This window comes from Choloepus didactylus, chromosome X (genome assembly GCF_015220235.1).
Source record: "Choloepus didactylus isolate mChoDid1 chromosome X, mChoDid1.pri, whole genome shotgun sequence".
NCBI classification, from domain to species: domain Eukaryota; kingdom Metazoa; phylum Chordata; class Mammalia; order Pilosa; family Megalonychidae; genus Choloepus; species Choloepus didactylus.
In genome coordinates, this window is record NC_051334.1 from 176,543,930 (window position 1) to 176,566,453 (window position 22,524).

The 22,524-nt window shown below is 41.6% G+C and overlaps 1 protein-coding gene across 4 annotated transcripts in view; it reads right to left on the minus strand.

Annotated features, from left to right (window-relative positions):
* Positions 1 to 19,072, minus strand: part of ATP11C (ATPase phospholipid transporting 11C) — a 198,080-nt gene extending 179,008 nt beyond the window's left edge. For 3 of the 4 annotated variants that reach the window (XM_037820974.1, XM_037820973.1, XM_037820972.1), the window contains exon 1: positions 18,972 to 19,029. In XM_037820974.1, the coding sequence (XP_037676902.1) occupies positions 18,972 to 18,998 (27 nt within the window). In that variant the 5' untranslated portion in view covers positions 18,999 to 19,029. Of the gene's footprint in view, positions 1 to 18,971 lie in introns of all 4 variants that reach the window. The other variant, XM_037820975.1, reaches the window with a different exon arrangement.
* Between the last annotated feature and the right edge of the window lie 3,452 nt (positions 19,073 to 22,524).

Consider the following 22,524-nt stretch of genomic DNA (forward strand, 5'->3'; position numbering starts at 1 on the left):
ATGAAACTTTATAGTGGAAGAGATTATTAAAAGAGTAAGAACAATGCACATATCCTAAGTCTACTTCAGATGACAATGTCAAAGAGTAAAAGTTTGATACAAAACACCTAATTTAACCCCTTCATTTTAGAGATCTGGAAAATGAGGCTCAAAAAAGTAATTTGCAAACTTTAAAATCCTAGAAAAAATAAATAGGAGACTCCACTTTCTGCATATGGAAGAATTGGTTAAGCAAGATACATAAAGCACTAACCATAATGAAAGAGATAGATAAATGTAACTACATTAAAATTAATAACTTCTCTTCATCAAAAAGCACCAAAAAGCAAAAAATAGTAAAAGGACAAGCCACAAACTGAGAAGATATGTGCAACATATATAACCAACAGAGGATTAGTGAAAGTGAAAAGGAATTGTACAAGTAGGAATCTTATAAGTACAAGAAAAATAAGATAGAAAACAGTCATCAAAAGACATGAACAGTCATTTCAGAGGGAAAACATGAATGGCCATAAACACAGCAAAGAAGCTTCATTTATTAGTAATCAGAGAGACGCAAATTAAGATCAGAAGGAAAAAATTTCACAAACACTAAATTGGCAAAAAGTAAGTCAAACAATGAGTGTTGAAAAAATAAGAAGCAATAGGAACTCACACATTGCTAGTGGGAATGTGCATTGATACAACCATTTTGGAGAACAATTTCACCTGTTCTTACTGAACATTCAAAGACCTATCATTATACCTCTGTGTGTGTACGTAAGATACACACACATGGGGAGGGGAGAGGAGGGTAAATATTATACACATATTCCAAAAGACACATATTAAATTGTTCACAGTAGTACAATTCATAACAGGAAAAAAAACAAATAAATTAAAGGCCCATCTCCAAAAGAATGGATAAATTGTGGTATATTCCCAATGGTGACAATGAATGAACTATGGCTACATACAACCTAATAAAGGATCTTTGCAACATAATATTGAGTAAAAATATTTATTTTAAACTTTGTTTTACTTTGAGCTTTATAAAAATGGTATAAGGCTCAAAATAAGAAAACAATATATTATCTAGGTTTGCATATGTGTTAAAACCTTTTTAAAACAATAGAATGATTATCACAAAAATAAGGTTATGGTTTCAGGTAGGAGAGAGAGAGGTTGGGGGTGGGATAGGAAAGGAGCACTTAGGTAGATGGAAATGTTTTGGTAATGTTCTAGTTCTCAAGTTGCGTAGTAGGGTCATGGGTGTTTGCTTTGTTATTGTGTATTTATGTGACATATTCTTCTATATTCACTGAATATTACATTTTAAAAAGAAAATTTTTTAAAAAGGAAGTGTGTGGCTAAAGCTATAGAGCTGGGTAGTAGCAGCACCAAAACAGAAATTCCCAGTCTATTAACTCAAAAATCTTCCACAATGCTAGCTACATAATAGGTACTAAAAAGACACTTGGTAGCTCAACATGAATATCATGACTAATTAAAATTATTAATCTCAAACAATTTCTACAAGAATATTTTAATTCCACAGCCTTATATTTCAAAGTAAGAATAAAGGCTGGAGATGCACACACACATACATACATAAATACATACATATATACATATCCTGCCGATACTTTCCATCAAGGCCTAGGGTCTAACCTAAGTTAACAAATGATTATGACTTTCAAAGTAGATTTTATTTACAAAATTCCATTTCATGAAATTGCTCCCTTGCAATGGCTATTATCCCCTGGTTGAGTCTTTTGCTATAAAACACAGCACCCAATTCTGCTTCAAATTTCTATTGGTTCTCAAATATATGTATGAATTTTCTACTAACTGCCCCGTGCTTCTTAGCAGTTGTCACTCAGCCAATCCACTGGCTGCCTCTCTTTATCCACAACTATGCAATTAATTGTGTTCATGAGTAGGGATGAGTAATTAAGAGTGTCCTTGGGAAATAATGATAGGGGGCCACTGGCAAAGAAAGGCAGTGGTGGTACTTCCCAGGAAGCCTGCCCATCATATTGTAGCATTAATACAAATGCTCTCCTCCATTCGTGCTGATAGCTAAGAGGATAATATAATCAGGGTTGGTGTTAATTAATTCTAGAGCATAGTACTAACAAAGACAAGGGTCTACATTCGATCACTAATCATTCATTCGGGTTAGTGTAAAACCAAAATGTACAACCAGGATTAAAAGCCCATGGACAGAGGGGAGCTTTCGGAAAGATGGTACAGTAGGGAGCTCCAGGACTCACTCTTCTTCCAAAACAGCTAGTAAACAGGCAGGAACTGTCTGAAACAATTGTTCTGGGGCTATGGAGGCCAGAACAACACTTTACAGCATCCAGGGAAGAGCGGGAGGAAGAGGCTGATAAACTGCTAATGAAGAACTGAGAGGAGCTGGCCCCACAGCGGCTGCCGGCACCCACTCCCCACTCTTGATGCGGGCCACCCTGGGGTCAGGTCCCTGGCTAGCTGCTGCAAACAGGAAGGGATATAAAAATCCTCTTCCCCAAGAAAGGGGAATTGGGGGCATAGCCAAGCACTGATCATGCTTTTTTTTTTATTAAAGCAGTTTTATTCACACATGGTACAGTCCATTCAATGTGTACGATCAATGGCTCTCAGTATAATCACACTTGTGCTTTCATCACCACAATCAATTTTAGAACATTTTCATTAATCCAAAAAGAAAAACTCCATACCTCTTATACCTCTTTATTATTGACACTTTGTATTAATGTAGTAGGTATGTTACAATTGATGGAAGAACGTTAAAATAGTACTAGTACTGTTAACTATAGTCTATAGTTTGTATTAGGTATATTTTTTCCCATATACCACCCTATTATTAACACCTTGTAATAGTAACATGCATTTGTTCTAGTTCATGAAAGAACATTCTTATACTTGTACTGTTAGCCACAGCCCATTGTCCACAACAGGGTTCACTATTATACAGTCCCATGTTTCATCCTCTAACTTTCCTTCTAGAGATATACACAACCCTAAACTTCCCCTTTCAACCACAGTCACATACACAATTCAGTGCTGATTACACTCACAACAATGTGCTACCATCACCTCTATCCTTTTCCAAACATTAACAATCAACTTTATCAAAAATTCTGCATAAATTAAGTATCAGCTCCCCAGTCACTACCCTCATCTTATCTTCTGGTAACCTATACTCTAGATAATAACTCCATGAGTTTGCTCATTATATTTAGTTCATGTTAGTGAGATTATGCCATATTTGTCCTTTTGTGTCTGGCTTATTTCACACAACATAATGTCCTCAAGGTTCATCCATGTTCACTGATATGTACGAATTATAATAAGCAAACTCACAGAGTTAATATCTAGTTAGAATGGGGGTAGGGAATGGGGAAATAGAGAAGGTATCTTCCTCCTGATGCCTTAATTTGGACATTTTCAAGGCCTTAGAATTGTAAATTTGTAAGCTAATAAAACAACATTGAAAAGTCAACCCATTTCTGGAATACTGCATTCTGGCAGCTTTAGCAAACCAAAACAACCACCAAGTACAATATTATAAAGCTGGAAGATGGCTGACACGGCCCAAGAGGGCTTTTGTAGCCAAAGGACTAAAGAAAGCACCGGACACGTTCTGAGACATGAGCTTTTATTATAGGGCTTACCTACAGGGTGGGGAAGTTGAGCCACGTTGCCCTGAAATCAGGAGCTTCTCTGGATGGATTCAGGAGCTGCTCTGAATGGTGGCCAGTTCAGAGCACAACGTGGAAATAGTCTGCGCTTTGGGGGGCTGAATATGCTGGTTACTAGGGCTCGACATTCCAATGGATATAAGAGCATAAGGCAGGGAGCAGGGTCCTGCAATGTAGGGAGGGGTTGATTGTAATCAACAGGGAGGAGGGGAGGATTATAGAGATAATAGTATCTCAGTGAGTCTCAGGGAGGAAGTAGTTTTGGGTATAGATTACAGTTAGCATCTGATATTACAAGGAGAATAGGTCCTAGGTCAAGCAAACTGCTGTGTGCAGTTTTCAAGACACTTGGGGGCCAGGGGCTCTCACAACGGCTTAGATAATAGATTACCTAGCAGCCCCTGCAGGTCACAGATGAGGAAAGTGAGGACACAGGTAACACAGCTGAACCTGGAATGCCGTATGTCTGAATTCTCATTCGTTGAAAAACCTCGGACAAGCCACCTGTCTACTTCCTCAGCTAAAAAAGCTCTCCAAGGTCCTAGGACTCACTGAGCCTTAGAGACCATCTAATAATCCACTTAATTTTACATAGGGGAGAAGCTAGAAAACTATAGTTATCTACAGTAGGGTTTTCATTCCTGGTCTATAGACACTTTAGATATGTTTATTCATCTTCACATAATCCTATGACATAAGCAAATGTGGATATTGAACTAATATTTGTAAAGCACTTAAAAGAGTGTCTGGAACTTATCACTCCAGTGTTAGCTGTTACTGTAATAATAAAAAAGAAGAGACAACTTACAATTAAAACAATTCCATAAACCAGCAACGTGACAATGAAGCCATGGATCAGTAAATCAAGGCTCTGACCAGAATAATCATTTCTGCACAAAGTTTAACAGAACACAAAAATTAACCAAGAGTAAAATGAAAGGAGGAAAAAGATTTTTTTAAAATCCTATTTCAAATTTTGATGCTTGTAAAATGGTATTTCCATCATTATCATTTTCTGAATATCTGAAGCTCACAAAAATAATAACAGTAAAAGTAGTTGCATCTCAACAACAAAGACAAACCCAAATAAAAAATGGGCAAAGACATTTCTCCAAAGAAGATACACAAATGGTCAATAAGGACATGACAAGATGCTCATCAAGCCACAATGAGATACCACTTCATACCCACTAGAATAGTTATTATTAAATAAATAACAAAATAAAGTGTTTGGAGGATATGGAGAAATTGGAACCCTTGGGCATTGCTGATGGGAATGTAAATGTAATTAATGCCACTGAACTGTACACACAAAAACGGTTAAAATGGCAGATATTATTGTGTATATGTGTGTTACCAGAATAAGAAAAATAAATAAGTACATGCACCTCAAGAAAGATGTTTTTAAAAATTAAAAAACAAATATTTGCAAAATATCTACACAAAAAAAATTAATCAAAAGGACTTAAAGACAATAGCCAAATATTTTAGTTAATCAGTAAATGGCCCCATTTGTTACTTATAATGGAGCACTTTTAAAATATAACAGCAAACTGTTCAAGAAAGCCGATGTTGTCTGTATGTGTACAGTAACAACAGTGATATTCTTAAAAATAAAATGTTATTCATTAACCACATCAGAGAAAGTTAAATATCTAAAAAATATAATGAAAAGGAGATGATTTTTGTATGTATTACAAAACACAATGTAAGCCTAGAGGAAATAACTTCATTTCTAAAGTCTGAGTAAAAAAAAAAAATGTTTTTTTAACTGAACACAGCAGTGATATCTAAAGAGTGGAGAATTTGATAAGTAAAGCTATAAAGGCCTCTGAGTATACTAACTGGGAAATAAGATTTGAAATACAGGTAGGCATCATATTTCTTCATTCAGCAAAGATTTACTATTCACATACCATATGCCAGGCACTGTGGCATTAGAGATACAGGCCATGAGTAAAAATGTCACAGTTCTTACCTTCATGAAGTTTACTGTGTAGAGGGAAGCCAGATATTAAAAAGTTAGTGAATAAATACAATACTCAAATGTAAAGTCAATTGTGGTAAGAGCATGAAGGAAAGGTTCATGGTGCTATGAGAACACGTGATGGGGGGACCTGGCATTGTCTGAGGGAAGGAATCAGGGACAACTTCCACGAGGAAGTGATGATTAAGCTGAGATCTGAGAGATGAGTAAGAGTTGAAGCAATTAACTACCGGAAAGAAGTGTAGCAGGCAAGGGAAACAGCATATACAAAAGTCCTGTGGCATATGGCAAATGGTGCACAAAATATGAGGAAGAGTGAGAGCTGAGACTGGCTGGATCTTTACACAGAAAGCAGTGGAAAGTCACCCCGGCCTTCAGATTTGCACTTGTACAAGATCCCTCTGGCTGCTGCAGAGGATGGATCAGAGAGGGCAGGAGTGGAGGAGGTTATCTATTGCAATGGCCCAGCTAAAGTGATGGTGGTTGCCTGGATTTGGATGGTGGTAGTGGTAGGCATGAAGGGAAGTGGATCGATTCAAGAGCTCTTTCAGAGATAGATCCTATTGGATTTGCTGACAGATTAGATATGGGGGATCAAGAGAAACTGAGGTATGAAGGATGACTGCCATGTTTCTAGCTTGAGCTACTGGGTAGGTGAAGCTGCCTTTTACTGAAAGGGGGAAGATGGAAGAGAAGCAAATATGAAAGAAAATAGAGGCTGATGACTTGGACTAGAATGGTAGTCATGATGATAAAGAAAAATGGCATCAACAGGGTGTGGTGATAAATTGGTTATGTGGGAATCAATGCAGTTCATGTTCCAATAGGTCAGAACTATGTGTTCAGGTCTAAACACCTATGAACAGCAATGTTATCTAGTGGCAGTGAAATAGAAGTGTATGGTAATACATGTGCTCCTGAACAAAGCCCGATCCCCAACTTTTTAAGTGAAGGACCACCGATACCCAAGATAATAAGCTACCACATTGTCCCCATGGACTAAAGTTTGAGTAACTAAGTAACCAGCTACATAAAATTATAAGAAGCAGTGTCATGAAGTACCATAAAACTCCTAGAAGATAATGTAGGGAAACATCTTCAAGACCTTGTATTAGGCGAAGCACAAGCAACAAAAGAAAAAATAGATAAATGGGAACTCCTCAAGCTTAGAAGTTTCTATACCTCAAAGGAATTTGTCAAAAAAGGTGAAAAGGCAGCCAACTCAATGGGAAAAAAATTTTTGGAAACCATGTATCTGACAAAAGACTGATATCTTGCATATATAAAGAAATCCTACAACTCAATGACAATAGCACACGCAGCCCAATTATAAAATGGGCAAAAGATATGAAAAGACAGTTCTCTGAAGAGGAAATACAAATGGCCAAGAAACACATGAAAAAATGTTCAGCTTCACTAGCTATTAGAGAGATGCAAATTAAGACCACAATGAGATACCATCTCACGCCAATTAGAACGGCTGCCATTAAACAAACAGGTAACTACAAATGCTGGAGAGGATGTGGAGAAAGTAGAACTCTTACTCATTGTTGGTGGGACTATATAATGGTTCAGCCACTCTGGAAGTCAGTCTGGCAGTTCCTTAGAAAACTAGGTATAGAGTTACCCTTCGATCCAGCAATTGCACTTCTCGGTATATACCCAGAAGATCTGAAAGCAGTGATACAAACAGATATCTGCACGTCAATGTTCACAGCAGCATTATTCACAATTGCCAAGAGATGGAAACAACCCAGATGTCCTTCAACAGATGAGTGGATAAATAAAATGTGGTATAAACACATGATGGAATACTACGTGGCAGTAAGAAGGAACGATGTCGTGAAACATATGACAACATGGATGAACCTTGAAGACATAATGCTGAGTGAAATAAGTCAGGCACAAAAAGAGAAATATTATATGCTACCACTAATGTGAACACCGAAAAATGTAAAATAAATGGTTTATAATGTAGAATGTAGGGGAACTAGCGATAGAGAGCAATTAACGAAGGGGGAACGATAACCCAATAAGAACAGATAAGCTATTGTGGGTAAATTTAACATTCTGGGAATGCCCAGGAATGACTATGGTTTGTTAATTTCTGGTGGGTATGGTAGAAACAAGTTCACAGAAATGTTGCTATATTAGGTTATTTTCTTGGGGTAGAGTAGTAACATGTTGGAAGTAAAGTAGTTATTTTAGATTGGTTGTCTTTTTCTTACTCCCTTGTTATGGTTTGTTTGAAATGTTTTTTTACTGTATGTTTTTTGGTTTAATTTTTTTGATATAGTTAATAGTTAATTTTTTAAAAAAGTTAATTAAAAAAAAAAAAAAAAACAATGAAAAAAATATGCAGAGCGCCCCTGAGGAGCTAGGGGAGAATGCAGGGGTGTTGGGCTTCCCCACGTCGATGGTTGCTGATGTGCTCACAGACATAGGAGACTGGTGGTTTGATGGGCTGAGCCCTCTACGACGGGACTTCCCTTGGGAAGACTGTTGCTGCAAAGGAGAGGCTAAGCCTGTCTATAATTGTGCCTAAGTGTCTCCTCCCGAGTGCCTCTTTGTTGCTCAGATGTGGCCCTCTCTCTCTAGCTAAGCCAACTTGGCAGGTGAAATCACTGCCCTCCCCCCTATGTGGGATTGGACACCCAGTGGTGTGAATCTCCCTGGCAATGTGGAATATGACTCCCGGGGGAGGAATCTAGACCCAGCATCATGGGATGGAGATCATCTTCTTGACCAAAAGGGAGAAGTGAAAGGAAATGAAATAAGCTTCAGTGGCAGAGAGATTCCAAAAGGAGCCAAGAGGTCACTCTGGTGGGCACTCTTAAGCACAATAAAAATAACCTTTTTTAGGTTCTAATGAATTGCAATAGCTAGCAGTAAATACCTGAAACTATCAAACTAAAACCCAGAACCCTTGACTCTTAAAGATGATTGTATAAAAATGTAGCTTATGAGGGGTGACAATGTGATTGGGAAAGCCATATGGACCACACTCCCCTTTGTCCAGTGTATGGATGGATGAGTAGGAAAATGGGGGAAGAAAAAAAAAAAGGCATCCAGTGTTCTTTTTTACTTTAATTGTTCTTTGCCATTTTAATTTTTATTCTTATTATTTTTGTGTGTGGTAATGAAAACGTTCAAAAATTAATTTTGGTGATGAACACACAACTATATAATGGTACCATGAAGAATTGATTGTACGCTTTGTATGACTGCATGGTATGTATGGTATGTGAATATATCTCAATAAAATTGAATTAAAAAAAAAAAAAGCAGTGTCACGACATATTGTCCCAAATGCTTATTTCACCCTGTTCCTGCCTTACAGTTCCTGCACCAAATCAGAAGATTGAGGACCACCATCATCAATCATGGATTTCAGGAAAGAGCTTCTATGGAAACATTCCTAAATCTATTGTTGTGGAGACCCAAAGCCACCTGATATCCATTTTTACCACCACCATCCCATTTTAAAACTCTAAATTTTGCTACAGCAAACATAAGGCATTGAAGATCAAGGAGTTGGTCTTTCTGCTGCACTTGGAGTTGGAACTGATGCCCTCTAAATTGACTGGTCCTCCTGCTCTAAGTGCCACAAGCAATAACTTTGCCCCATTGCTAGGTAATTTGTCTCCTTCCGCAATGATATGCTACCCCTACCATCCCACAAACTTCAATTCTTTGGGTCCCCTGAGGCCCAGTTCACAGGCTACTTTCTCTAATAAAGTTCTTCCCTGCCACTGCAGCCAGAATGCGAATCCAGTGTCCTCCTGTAAATGCCTGTTGCCCTTCCTGTTTGTGCCGCTCAAAGGGAAGGCACTGATGGCCTAACTATTTAGTGAGGGGGGGTGGTCCTGTGTATGTCTGTCTTCTGTCTCCTCTACCAGACTGCAAGCTACTAGAGAGCAAGGCCTGTGCCTTACACACCTCCACAGCACCAAGTAGGGCATGGGTGTTCAAAGAAAGCTTGTGATTCATACGAACGTTTTCAGGAGAGACGCCAAAGTAAATTGTGCACTCTACTATGGAGCTCTTAATCCATATTACCACAAACTGCATTAATTGTGAAGCAAAAAGAACATCCCCACTGCTTACACAACAGGTGTAGCTTACATAATCTGCTCTACCCAGCTGTTACTTATTTGTGACATTTCCCTCCTGGCTTCTGCTCCCTGTCGGTCTGAAGGATTACTGGGTCTTCCAGCATGATTTCCTTATTTATTCCTTGCCCAAATCATAAAAGAATTGCTAGTTTTCATGTACAATAACAGCAAAAAAATCCTTAAATTTAAGAATAACTAGAGAGCTATCCCTGGGGGTTTCCCAAGCTATAAAACTCAAAAAAAAGAGAGACACTGGAATAAAATAATATTTGTAAACATTGCCTTAAAATTCATTTATTAGACCCAGTATTTTTTTTTTTTTTTCTTTTGGTGGTTTTTCCTATATAGTCTTCCTGGACAAAATATGCTTTCAGTCTGCCAGCTCTTTGGAATTGTGTCACCCAAAAGGGTTTTTATCCCAGCTGCCTATAAGCTATCAGCTAGCCATGTAGAGAATGGGATCAGGTAATGATGCAAATGAGTGTTGGCAATATAGGTAGATGGATGGCACAAAGATGGGCAGGGGCAGAACAAAAGACCAAAAGTCAGTAAAAATGAAAATCCACGAACTTGGTGATGCTCCAGAGAGGAAACCAGCAAGTGTTGACGCTAAACTGGCAGAAACATCAATACTTCCTGGCTCCCCCACCGGCTGCATCAATTTACCACCGGCAGGCTGCTCTTCTGCTGCAAGTGACAAATAGCGAATGCTTTCAACAATATGTAAAAGAATGAGCCATAATCCAGAAGCATGGCTGTGTACAGCAATGAAAGGAAGTTGTGATTGCTGGGGGTCTCAGCTCTGCTGCTGATTAGCTTAATGGCCTGGGGCAAGTCATTTCCCTTCACTGAAAAGTGCCAGCTTTACATAACATTGGTGTGCAGACTTAGCATAGCAGATCTGAGGCTGCTTACCTTAGAGAGGCCTGCTTGCAAGGCTGGCCCTTGGCTGGCATATGGGAACTTGGATTTGGGAAGGGTTCCCACCACCCTGAGTGTCTCACTGTACCTAAACTGAACAAACAATATGGTTCCTGCTGAATACCTGCTTTCCTTATGGAAGTATGGAAGTCTGGGTACATGCCAGGCAGAGTGTACCTATGTGGCCAGCCCCCAATAAAAAGCCTGGGCACTGAGTCTCTAATGAGCTTCCCTGGTAGACAAAATTTCACTTGTGTTGTTACAATTCATTGCTAGAATTAGGCACATCCTGTGTGACTCCACCAGGAGAGGACCTTGGAAGCTTGTGCCTGGTTTCCTCTGGACTTTGTCCCACTATGCCTTTTTCCTTTGTTGGTTTTGCCTTGTATCCTTCCATTTGTAATAAATCATAGCCATGACTATACGCCAAGTTCTGTGCGTCCTCCTAGCAAATCATCAAACCTGGGGGTGGTACCAAACATTTTTCCAACAGCTTTGTGAAGTAGTTATTGTTATTCCCACTCTATAAAAGAAGATGCTGAAGTTCAGAGAGGAGAAAAGAACATACGCATGGAAAATAAATATTTCATTGCTTACTATATGACACAAAGGTGTGCTCAAATTTTAGCAAACCTAAAAAGGAGTACTTATGAAAAATGCAGTTTCCTGGGAGTTGGATACAGTAGGTTTGAGGCCCAACAACCTGTATTTATAATAGGCATCCCAGATGATTCTTATGCAACTAGTCCAAGGACCACATTTTTTTTATTGTGGTAACATACATATAACCTGAAATTTGCCATTTCAACAATTTTAAAGTGTACAATTCAGTGGCACTAATTACATTTACAATGTTGTGTTACTGTTACCACCAACCATTACCAAAACTTTTTCATCACCCCAAACAGAAACTCTGCACCCAGTAAGCAATAACTTCCCTTTCCCCCTCCCCCAGACCCTGGTAACCTCTAATCTACTTTCTATCTCCATGAATTTGCTTATTCTAGATATTTCACAAGTGGGATCCTACAATATTTGTCCTTTGTGTCTGGCTAATTTCATTCAACATGATGTCTTCAAGGCTCATCCATGCTGTCGCATGTGTCAGAACTTCATTCGTTTTTATGGCTGAATAATATTTCATTCTATGGATATACCACATTTTATTTATCCATTCATCACCTGATAGACACTTGGGTTGCTTCCTTCTTTTAGCAACTGTAAATAACGCCACTATGAACTTTGGCATGCAAATATCTGTCCAAGTCCATGCTTTCAATTATTTTGGGTATATACCTAGAAGTGGAATTGCCAGGTCATGTGATAATTCTGTTTAACTTTTTGAGGAAGAACCAAACTGTTTTCCACAGCAGCTGCAACATTTTACATTCCCACCAGCAATGCATGAGGGTTCCAAAGACCACAATTTTGAGAAATACTTTGATGTATATAAACTACAGCCTTTAGTACCCAATTTCCCAAGCTAGGGAACAAATGGCAAGACTAGGACTTATACCAACCCATCCAGCAAGGTTGAGGCTCATTTCACAACCGTTTTCCAAATCCCTTAATTTGCATGGATCCGCTGGTTTGCTCTGCCTTCTCGCTACAGGTTTCCACCCAACTGACTGCAACCGGTGTAAACAGAAGAAATTTTCTTACATTCCCAACATGAAATACCAAGTGGTTTCCTTACTGAGACATCCTGTATCCAAATAATGGACATTACCACAAGGAAGTCAAATGATATACAACTCTTGGAGAGTTAAGACTGCAGCTTTGGTTTTCAAAATAGATTTTCTGTGCTGGTGGCAACAGAAAATATCAGTCTTATCAACAGCATTATGAATTTACTTACAATTGTGAATTTACTCACAATTTCAGAAGTTGAGGAGAGTATATTAATTATAATTTTCTATGAATGGCCCAAGAAAGGGGACAGGCTACAAATTATCTTCTTGGTAAATAGGGAAAACGGCCTCAAGTTAATGCTAAACTTTTTCTGATTACTTTGTAAGTGATCATGAAAGTATTTTTCCTCATTTAGAATAAGGATAGTCTAGTACTTTGTCCACTGAAAGGAAGTTATTTTCAGAGCTATGCACTTATTAGTAGTCCAGTTTGAAATGCATAAGCTTCTTGGTAGCTGCTTATTCAACTCATCATTTTTCCCCTGATATTACTGACCCAGACCATATTGTCAATTCAGTTTAAAACAATTCAGCAAGTATTTATTGAGCCCTTAGTGGAAAGACCATTATCAAGAACTCAGTTCAGATTTTAACAAGAATACTTAGGCGAAGATGAGTGGACTGGGAAAACACCACCACCTTAATACTTTAAGACAACATAAAACAGACAAGCCTAAAAAATAGACAATAACTGCTTGCACAGGGGTAGGCCTCACCAATCCTCCCTTATTTTATTAACTAAATATAGAGCAAGAAATTGATGACAGTGTATACTGCAAAAATAACAGATTAACCTCCTAAATCTGGATATCCACAGTCCAAAATCATCTACAAATCACAGAGAATGAAGAAGTCAGCCAAACCAGGAATCCATCCATACCTGGCAGCAATTGAGGGGCTGTCTGCCAACACATTGGCATAGGGCACCCCACACCCATATCTGCAGTGTTGAGCACTCATTCATCACTACGCTGCAGTAGTATTAACATATGCTGCAGTCAGTAATGTTTATTTTCCAATCACCGTTGATCTACCCTTACACTAGGCCAAGAAGGTTAAGTGTTAAGTGAAGGGAAATAAACTTAAGAGCAGCACCTAATTCACTTCTAGAAGCCCAGAACCTCCCTCACCCAACCAGAAAATACCCCCAATCTCAAGGATTCCAGAGGTAAAAAGAGTAATCTGCATAAAGCACTACAGATGTACATGAAACGCCACCATCCGAAAAAAAAATTTTATTTTCTATCCTATGCATTTGCCTTCTTCGAGAGAACTGATCAAACACACCAGACAACAGTCAGCCTTGATGATTTTTTTCCCATCACTCAGCAAACTAGTATTTTAATTCATCCATTGGGTCTCTTGTTTGCACATCATGCAGACACGGGTAGGTGAATTATGGTGTTCCCTGGGGCCACAGGCCATCTTTTACCTCCCAGAATCCAATGCCCAGCTGGCGGTCAATTGGCAACTTGGGTAAGGAAACAAATTCATTTAAACAGTTGCATCAATTTGAAAATGATCAGCTTCACTTGCCCAAATCTCGCCTCTGCTAAAACTCTATTAGGGGCATCGAAAACTACCTGATGTGTAGGCACACTCAATATTACCCACTAGAGGGATGCATTATTAGCAATAATCATAAACAGAAGGAGTAAACAGTAAACCCTTATAGAAGGTATTTAGGAGACACTGAGAGTTTTGTTGCTTAATCAGACAAGGGCAGACCAGGGGAAAAAAAAAAAAAAGACAAGACAGAACCTGTTTTCATTCATGTAAAGATTTATTTTACCTTATAGTGGCTCATCCCTAAATAGGTTTTCCACCTTGCCAAGGGTCAGCCTAGCATCTATTTGCAAAGAGGCAGTTTGCCATGTATGTATAACGGTCATAGCGAAGATGCCAAGTGCAACAAACTTCTTTATATACGAAATCCAAAGAATCAGAAAACAACTGAGATTCTATACTCTTTATTTTTGGTAGAAAGACAAATGCTAAGTATTTAACAGTAGCTTTCTCATAAAGCCAGTTTCAGGGTATATCACAAATGCATTACAGACAGTGCAGTCCTGGTACCCTCTCTCTAGCTGTGCAGATAATGATAACTAAAGCTCCAGAAGACAAGGACCTCGTCTCTCTTGATCACCAATGTGTCCCCAGGGCCTGGCACAGGGCCTAGCACATAGTAGGTGCTTGGTGAATACTTGTTGAAGGAATGACATAATGGCCTGCAAGACCATGGGATGCCTTCTTAATCATCTAAGAAAGATCATACTATGGTGGGTACAGCTTCAGCATTAGATGCACTTATTCTAATTCTTACAAAACTGATAACTAGTATATCCAATTAACTAGAGCTCCTCATTCTTCAATCATTCTGTCCATAAGTAAAAATTATTATTTGTGGGCAACATATAAAAGCTATTCATTCAACAACTATTTATGGAACACCTACTATGATGCAACAGTTTTAGGAGCTAAGCATACACTGTGAAATGTCCCTGCCTCCAGGTGTTTTCATAGTCTGAGCAGCCTTTCTCAACGGGTTCCTCATCACCAGAAGCAAAGGAGAGACGTTAATTCCTTACATACAATGGATGCCTTAGGTTTAGCAAAGCATCCAGTACAAGCCATTTCTCATGAGTTTCAAATCCTTGAGATGTACAACCTCTATCGCTCTGAGCTACAGGTAAGAAATAATTCTCCCCAGAAAGGTTGAGAAAGACTGGTTAAGGGAGCCACTCAAGTTAAAAGGCAATTACAATACAATATGATAAAAGGTGGCATTTAGGTAGAGTCAAGTTCAACAGTTAAACCTAAACTGTACATGAACTACCTGGAAGGAGCCAAGAGTATACCTTTGTAAGGCTTGTGTAAAAGTTAAAATGTTGCAATACACACATGCAAATATATTTCTAAGCATGATTTTCCACACTCAGCAATGTCAGGGCAAGGTGGCTGCGTAAAGAGAGAGACAGGAAAAAAAATGTTTAAATACCCTGATAATTCAAGGAGGAAACCAAAACTTTCTTGCTCCTAAAAAACAAACCAACCAACCAACCTTGAATTATTCTGTTAATTGCTTCCACATTTTGCTTCACTAGACTGGCCTTGCCTTGGACTCAAAGTAATAAATTAGCTCTCTCATTCACTTGGTAGGTCTTATTTTGAATTTTCCTTCTACTTTATGCAGTTTAATTTCTTGCCAGTCCTGGGCCTCATTGACTGATAAGATGTTTTCTGTGTGATATTGTTGCTTTACGCTGCATGCTTTATGGAACCAAAGTGTCTGAGACCTCCTAGAATCAGAGATTTAATTTTACTGGTGAGTCTCTAGCATTTCACACTCACAATTTCATCTTTCTTGTATCAATGACCTAGAAATTCATACCCACTAAATATCACTCTCTGACCAGAAAATCTGAAAACATCCACCTAGACCCCAAATACAGTTTATGGAGGAATGCCTTATTTTGAATCTTTAGCATGGAATAATTTTATAAACCAAAAAGAAGGGGAAATTCTTGTTGTTTAGACTCAGTAAACCTTTAAACCCTTGTGAAAACACCACTCTAATCACTAATAATTTTATTAGGAGTAAAAGAAGACTTGCTAACAAAAATCCATGACCCTTAGTCTCAACTAGTCCAGACTTCCAATTAAACAGGCCTTTGAAGGAAATAAATTGTACAGTCAAAGCTATTATTATTTATTTATTGTATTTAGGAAGATTAGAGATGTTGACTGGAAACAGGCTGTGCTTTTCTTACTCAATCAACACATCCAACTATTAAATCTTTTAAGACACCTCTGGATGCTTAAATACTAATAACCTCCATCAAATTTGACCAATTTCTTTGTACCTCAAAACCATCAAAAGGAAAGTCATAAATTACCAGAAAGAAGGGAACACAATTATTAATGGCAAAGACGTCAAGGCCACATCTTGAAAAATTTCAACGAATGACTTTCTTCTAGTTGGAAGGTGGAGAACCTGGAAAAATAAGTGGCATTTTAAAAACGATTCAGCAAGCACTACTGAGCCACAGAAGATGATGTGCTTCCCAAGAGATACTGAGTTCCCACATTGGATTTAAAATTCTCAATGACCAACTGCTACAATCAACACCACTGTAATTTATTTCACATTCAAAGCCAATTTCGGACATGTATACACATACACACACACACACACACACACACACACACACACCCTTATTTTGAAAGGAATAGTCTCATCTTCAAAATATCAAAGCTATGAAGGCATCACATAACTTGGGCAACACTGCTCTGTCAAGTCTCAAAGTGCAACCTAAATCTTTAATTTCACAAGATTTGGCCTTCCAGTGATCTAAATGGGAGTGCCCCTCAAAGAATCTCTCTGCCAGGCACAAGATGAGGACAGCAGGTGGCTTACTGATCTAAGGGAGATAAAATTTGCCCCCCAGAAATTCAGAAGCCAACATCTAACAATGAGTATTCCATAGCATGTTTCACATTCAATCCAAAGGTTTGCAGAGTAATTCCCTGCCCTTAGCCTGGGGCTCAGATACAACTCCTAAGAACCTTTTCCAGCTTCCTGCACTGGTACAAATTCCGGAAACTTACCATATTCATGGTTGCACAGGAAAATGTGAGCAGTCAGGCATTCCGGCCGAAACAATGAGGTCAAAGCTCATTTCAGCGTGAGCATAAGTGATTCTCTGCAGAGATCTTGGTCGGAGATGCAAAGTACTAGCCTCAAACCTGCAGGCTGGCACTTCAACAACTGCTGCAAATTCTACTGCATGCCCTGGCTTCCTGGGCCAGCACTGCTTAACTACTAGGCTCTCATACAATGCAGATTACTCTTAGCAAAAGGGGAAGAAGCAAAGGGAGCTTTTAGACAGATGCTTGGGTTGTTCTCTTTCACATGTTCAAATCCTTAAAAAAAAATGGGGCCATCAGCATCTCAATTTTAAGTTCATGAATTTATTATGATCCAGAGTCCAGTCATTTTCCACCTCAAGCTTACCATGTGAAAAGATTATCCTATCCCCAAATATTACAATTAGCTCTCCTTGTCACCTTTCCCTTTTTGTCACCCAAAACAACACCCCAAGATCACAAGAATCGATGTGAAATAAGAACGATGAAGTACAATGCTCTTTAACACTCTTCAGGGCTAAATGTGAGAAACCAATTTTAGTCACTTGTTTTAGCAAAGCATCCAGTACAAGCCATTTCCCATGGGTTTCAAATCCTTGAGATGTACAACCTCTACTGCTCTGTGCTACAGGTAAGAAATAATGTGCCCCAATTTCATACTACATGTTTCTGGGCGATGTAGACATTCAGCAAAACATCACCATAGCACTGTTCTGATAATAATATCCCAAATAGGGATCTGCGAGCATTTCTTTCAGTCATGGTACAATTTCGAAAGTTTCAAAGGCAGAATAAATGAGAGCAGATTCACCCGGCATGTGAAGAATTTAGTTAATGTTTGAATTAGGAATCACTGCATGGAGAGAAGAACTAATCGGCAGTTCTCAAACATACATGGTAAGGGACGCGTGGGGGGGGGGGGGGTGGCTAGCGCACAGGACTCAACCATTTCTTTTAACTACAGAAAAATATCAAAATTTGCAGATGAACCCTTTCTTTCACATCATCGGCAGAAATAAAATCCCATTCCCGCCACCTCATCTTACAATTAAGGAAGCTGCTACAAAGAGCAGCACAGAAGTAAATGGCCCCGGTTTGTGCTCCCTTAAAGTACCCTTCTAGGAGTAAACAGGTGACTCCCACAAGTCAGCCACCCCACCCCACCCCAAATCGCTTTTCCCCATGACGAACTCTCACGGAAATGAAATGGCCTTTCCTGGGGGGATTGGGAAGGGGAGAACGGGGACCGAGGGGTCTAGCAGCAGCCTGCCTTTTCCCTCGGATTCCAAGTCTGGGGCAGTTCGTTCCCGGCGAGGCTGGGGAGCTGGCGGTGCGGCCTCCGGGCGTCTCCACATCCACTCAGCCCGCCCTGACAACCGCCCTGCCTTCTACAATCGCCTCAAGGTGAACTTCTTACGCTGGGTCCCCCAAAGTTTGCCTGGCCTCCCGCCAGCAGCTACCCGCGGGGCCGAGCCCCCGGGCAAGTCTCAGCCTTCCCCGAGCCTCCAACCCTTCTGGGGGACCACAGTGACAGGTCTGGGTTTACCTCCATGTGCTCGTGACAGAGGAAACAAAAGAAAGCAAGCTCCCTGATAATAAAACGCCATCTTCGGCTAATTGGCAAACAAGGGGTGGGGGGGGGAGGTGGGAGTCTTAGTCGGCCTTCCCCCCAAGAGTTCCCACCCGGGCCGGGAAAGCTCTGGGTAAATTGTCTGAGGAGGGCGGGGGTGCCCCGGGAACCCTCCCTGGCCTCCTGGACAACGTGTTTCGGTAGAAATGAAATGGGGTGGAGTGAGGGGTGGCACTGTCTCCCCTGAGATGCAGTCGGAGCCTAAGAAAATTGTTCTCGGGCCCCCTCCCCGGCGATGGGGCCGACGAGCGCGGAGTCGGGCACGCGGGGAGCCGCAGCGAGTGTACTTACAAAACGGTTAAAGCTCCGGCGGAACATCGCGTCCAAGGCTGCCGGGCGCCAGGCTGGGCTCAACCGGGCTGTCTGGGAAGGTGCCGTCCACAAAACACACTGCAGCGTGGGTCGCCGGCGGCGTGAGGCGAGCGGCCCGGCCCCTAGCCCGCCCTCCGCGCTCCCCGCCCCACACGCACCCCCGCCCGCGGCCGCCGCGGCCCCGCCTCGCTCGCGGCCCGCCCCGGGGGCGGTGACCCCGCCGCTCCCCCTTATCTGGCCCCAGCACCGCCAGCCGCCCACTCCCGCCGCAGCCCGCGGAGAAGGCGAGCTGAGTGCGCGGGGGAGGGATAGCGGAGGAGGGCTAGGTTCCTCCTGCTGGGAGAGGGGCACCCCGATCTCCCCGCCCGCGCCGGGCTCGGCTCCCCGGCTCTCTGGACCCTTCCCCCGCGCGCGGTGTCCCCCCCGGCCGCCACGGTCGACCCCGCGGGCTTCCGCCCCACTTGGGGCACCGAGACCTCCCCGAGGCACCTCCAGTCGAGCCTCGCCTCAGCTGCCCCCCCGCCCGGGTCCTAAGTCGCCCGCGGCGCCGCTTCGCTCCCCGCGCCGCCCCGCAGCGTGGCTGAGGCGCCGAGGAGCAGCCCACCGGCCCGCCAGTCAGCCCGGCTGCCGGGTTCCCGGCGGGAAGGAGCCGGGCTGTGAAGACCGATAGGGCTCTGTGGGGACCCTGGCGCAGGCGGGGCGGGGTGGGGCGCGAGTTTGTGGGGGTATTAGTTATAAAAGCCGCCCCCTTCTCTTCTTGACAGGCGTGTGTTCCCCCCAATGCCCTCGCTTCGTCCCCTCCCCACCTCCGCTGCCTTCCCTCCTCAGGTTTTTCCCTCGTCCTGCCTCCCCACCTAAGCCCTCTTACTTCCACTTTCTCTAGGAGGTTGTAAAGTCAGGTTTTGTGTCGTTGCTGCAGCGCAGCGGGGCGGGATTTCCCTGCCACCCCCCTCCTCCCCAAGCCCCGCCCACCTTTCCCCCGGAGCAACCTGGGAATTGTAGTCCCTCCGTCCCCTCCCCGCCCCACTCTGCCTGGTACAGCGGGCTGGGAGCTCCCCCAATCGCCCGTCCCGAGTTTGCCCGAAGGGGTAAAGGAGGAAGCGGCCGGGATGGCAGGGCCGGACCGCGGTTCTCCGCACCGGCTCGATGTGGAGGCCTGGAGGGCTCGGTAGATTTCCCCGCGGTGGAAAACACGAGAAGGAAAAAGTAGGCAAAGCCCCGAGGAAACCTTTTACATCCTTGGCCGTTAGCTGTGAAACTTTGAAAATGCAAAATGAAAGCTGGGTCTAGAATTTGCCAGGAGACTGGGCATCCCTCCTCCGACCTCAGCCCCACCGAGTTGGTTACGCCCTTTACGGCGAGTCGGGAGACTGTTGGAGAAGAACTTTCAGGATCTTATATTAAAAATAAAGGGAGCTCAGAGCCATTTACACGCGCCTTTCGCCGTGCCAAATTCTCCGGCCAGCCTAGAGCCCAGGGCAGGGCCCAGCCACACCGCGGGCCTCCTAAAGGCCGTGAAGGGCCACTGGCACTTCTCTGCCCTTCAGGAGTTTCCGATCACTTTTTTGTACCAGGTATTGTGCTGGGGGTTAGACACAAAAGATTTATTAAAAGACCTCCCCGTCAGGGAAGTCGCGATCTCGTCAGGGGCTACACACCGGCCAAAACAATACGTTAGAATCTGGTGGTTGCTGGAGTAGAGGTTCCAAGTGCCCAGGGAAATACGGGATATTTCATCTGAAAAGGGGGTCTGGGAAGCTTTCCTGAAAACGCTAGAGATTAAACTGGGCCTTGAAATGTGGGAGCCAACAGAGAACCCAGTGGGCAAAGTCCGGGGGTGGGGGGAGCCGGGAAGGGAAAGTCGGTGAGAAAGCACAGGGCAAGCTTAGAAAAAGAACACACCGTGGTGGCAGACGCACAGGATGTGTGGGCAGGGGCAGCCCGAATGAAAGTTGAGACCGAAAAGGATCTTAAGAAACCAGCTAGAGGTTTGAACTTGATTCTGTGAGCGAGCAATGAGGAGCCCATCCCCAGTAAAGTGCAAATGCAGGAGACCGACCTAAGATTTTTTCCCAAACTGTCCTCGCTGCCGAGAAGTAAAACCAACCACACGTTTCCAATTCCGCCCCAATATAATTCCTCCTCTGTTCACAATTGAGGATATATTTAATTGTTTTATTTTTATTAGAGAAGTTGTAGGTTTACAGAAAAATCATGCAAAAAAAAAAAAACACCAGAGTTTCCATATACCCCCCATAATTAATCTTGCATAAGTGTAGTGTTACAATTGATGAAAGAATATTATATAATTGTGCTATTAACTATAGTTCATGGCTTACATTAGGGTTTGTTTGTGTTATCTAGTCCTATGGTTTTTTTTTTAATCATTCTAGTGACATCTATACAACCTAAAATTTCCCCATTTAGTCACACTCAAATATATAATCCAGAGCTATTACTTACCTTCACAACTTTGTGCCATCATAATACTTTTTAAGATTTTTGTTCTTAAGCAGATATTAGGATATTTTATTTTATTTAAAAAGCGAGTCTAAGGTTTTGCTCTCTACTACTCCAAAGATGTCTTTTCAAATAGATAAGCCTTATTTTCTGGCTCTACTCCCACTGAACCCAGCAACTGCTGTCATTTCCTTCACTTATTATTTGTTGAACACCTATTATATGACAGGCAGTTCTAGAGACTGGAATTTGGGGAGTGGAGGAGGTTATTGTCATTCATTCCAGGCATAAGTCAAGAATCCTTATCAATAAAACTCAGTGTATCATAGGTAATAAAAAACTAATGCAGGCATCTGGGGATGCAAGTGCTTGCTAGTAAAGAAAAAGCAATACCTTTCCATATTCAATTTTGCTAAACAAATGGGAAATATGCTTAGCTTATAGATTCAAACAGATCAACTTTAAAATAATGGGAGACCTGGACATTTTTTTTTTTTTTTTGCAGTATTCTCTCACACTTGCTGTTGTCACTTTGCTGCAGTTGAAAAAGCAGGGAGTTTAGGATCCCCCAAAATATAGCAGTTTTGTTGGATATATTTTTATTTGTTACTATAATTCCACTCTCTATTTGTCCTCTTAATTTATTTCAGTGCAACACCTATACTCAAGGGTCTAGACTAATTTGCATGACTTTAAAAATGCAATTGATTACAAATCAAAATTTGCTCAGGAAAACTAGGCAAGGTGATTTTTTTTTTCCCACATCCAAACTCAAAATGAAGTTAGAGCTACTCTCACACACATGCTTTAGCCTCACTTTCCTTTGTGAGTTTTTTTAAGACAAGAAGAAATTATTTTTGTTCCTTTCGGTGCCTCTTCACAGTTTCCAAAGAAAGCCCAGGTGTTATAGAAAGCTGTTGTTGCTGACTATGAAAAGCAGACCATCAGCCAACATTTTCATTCAGCAACTCCATAAACAGAACTGCAAAAAGCAAACTTCCTCTTGCCTAAATTCTCAGAACCAGCGGTGCCTAACACCAGCTCTTCTGATCTCTCAGCTGACTGCAGAAGA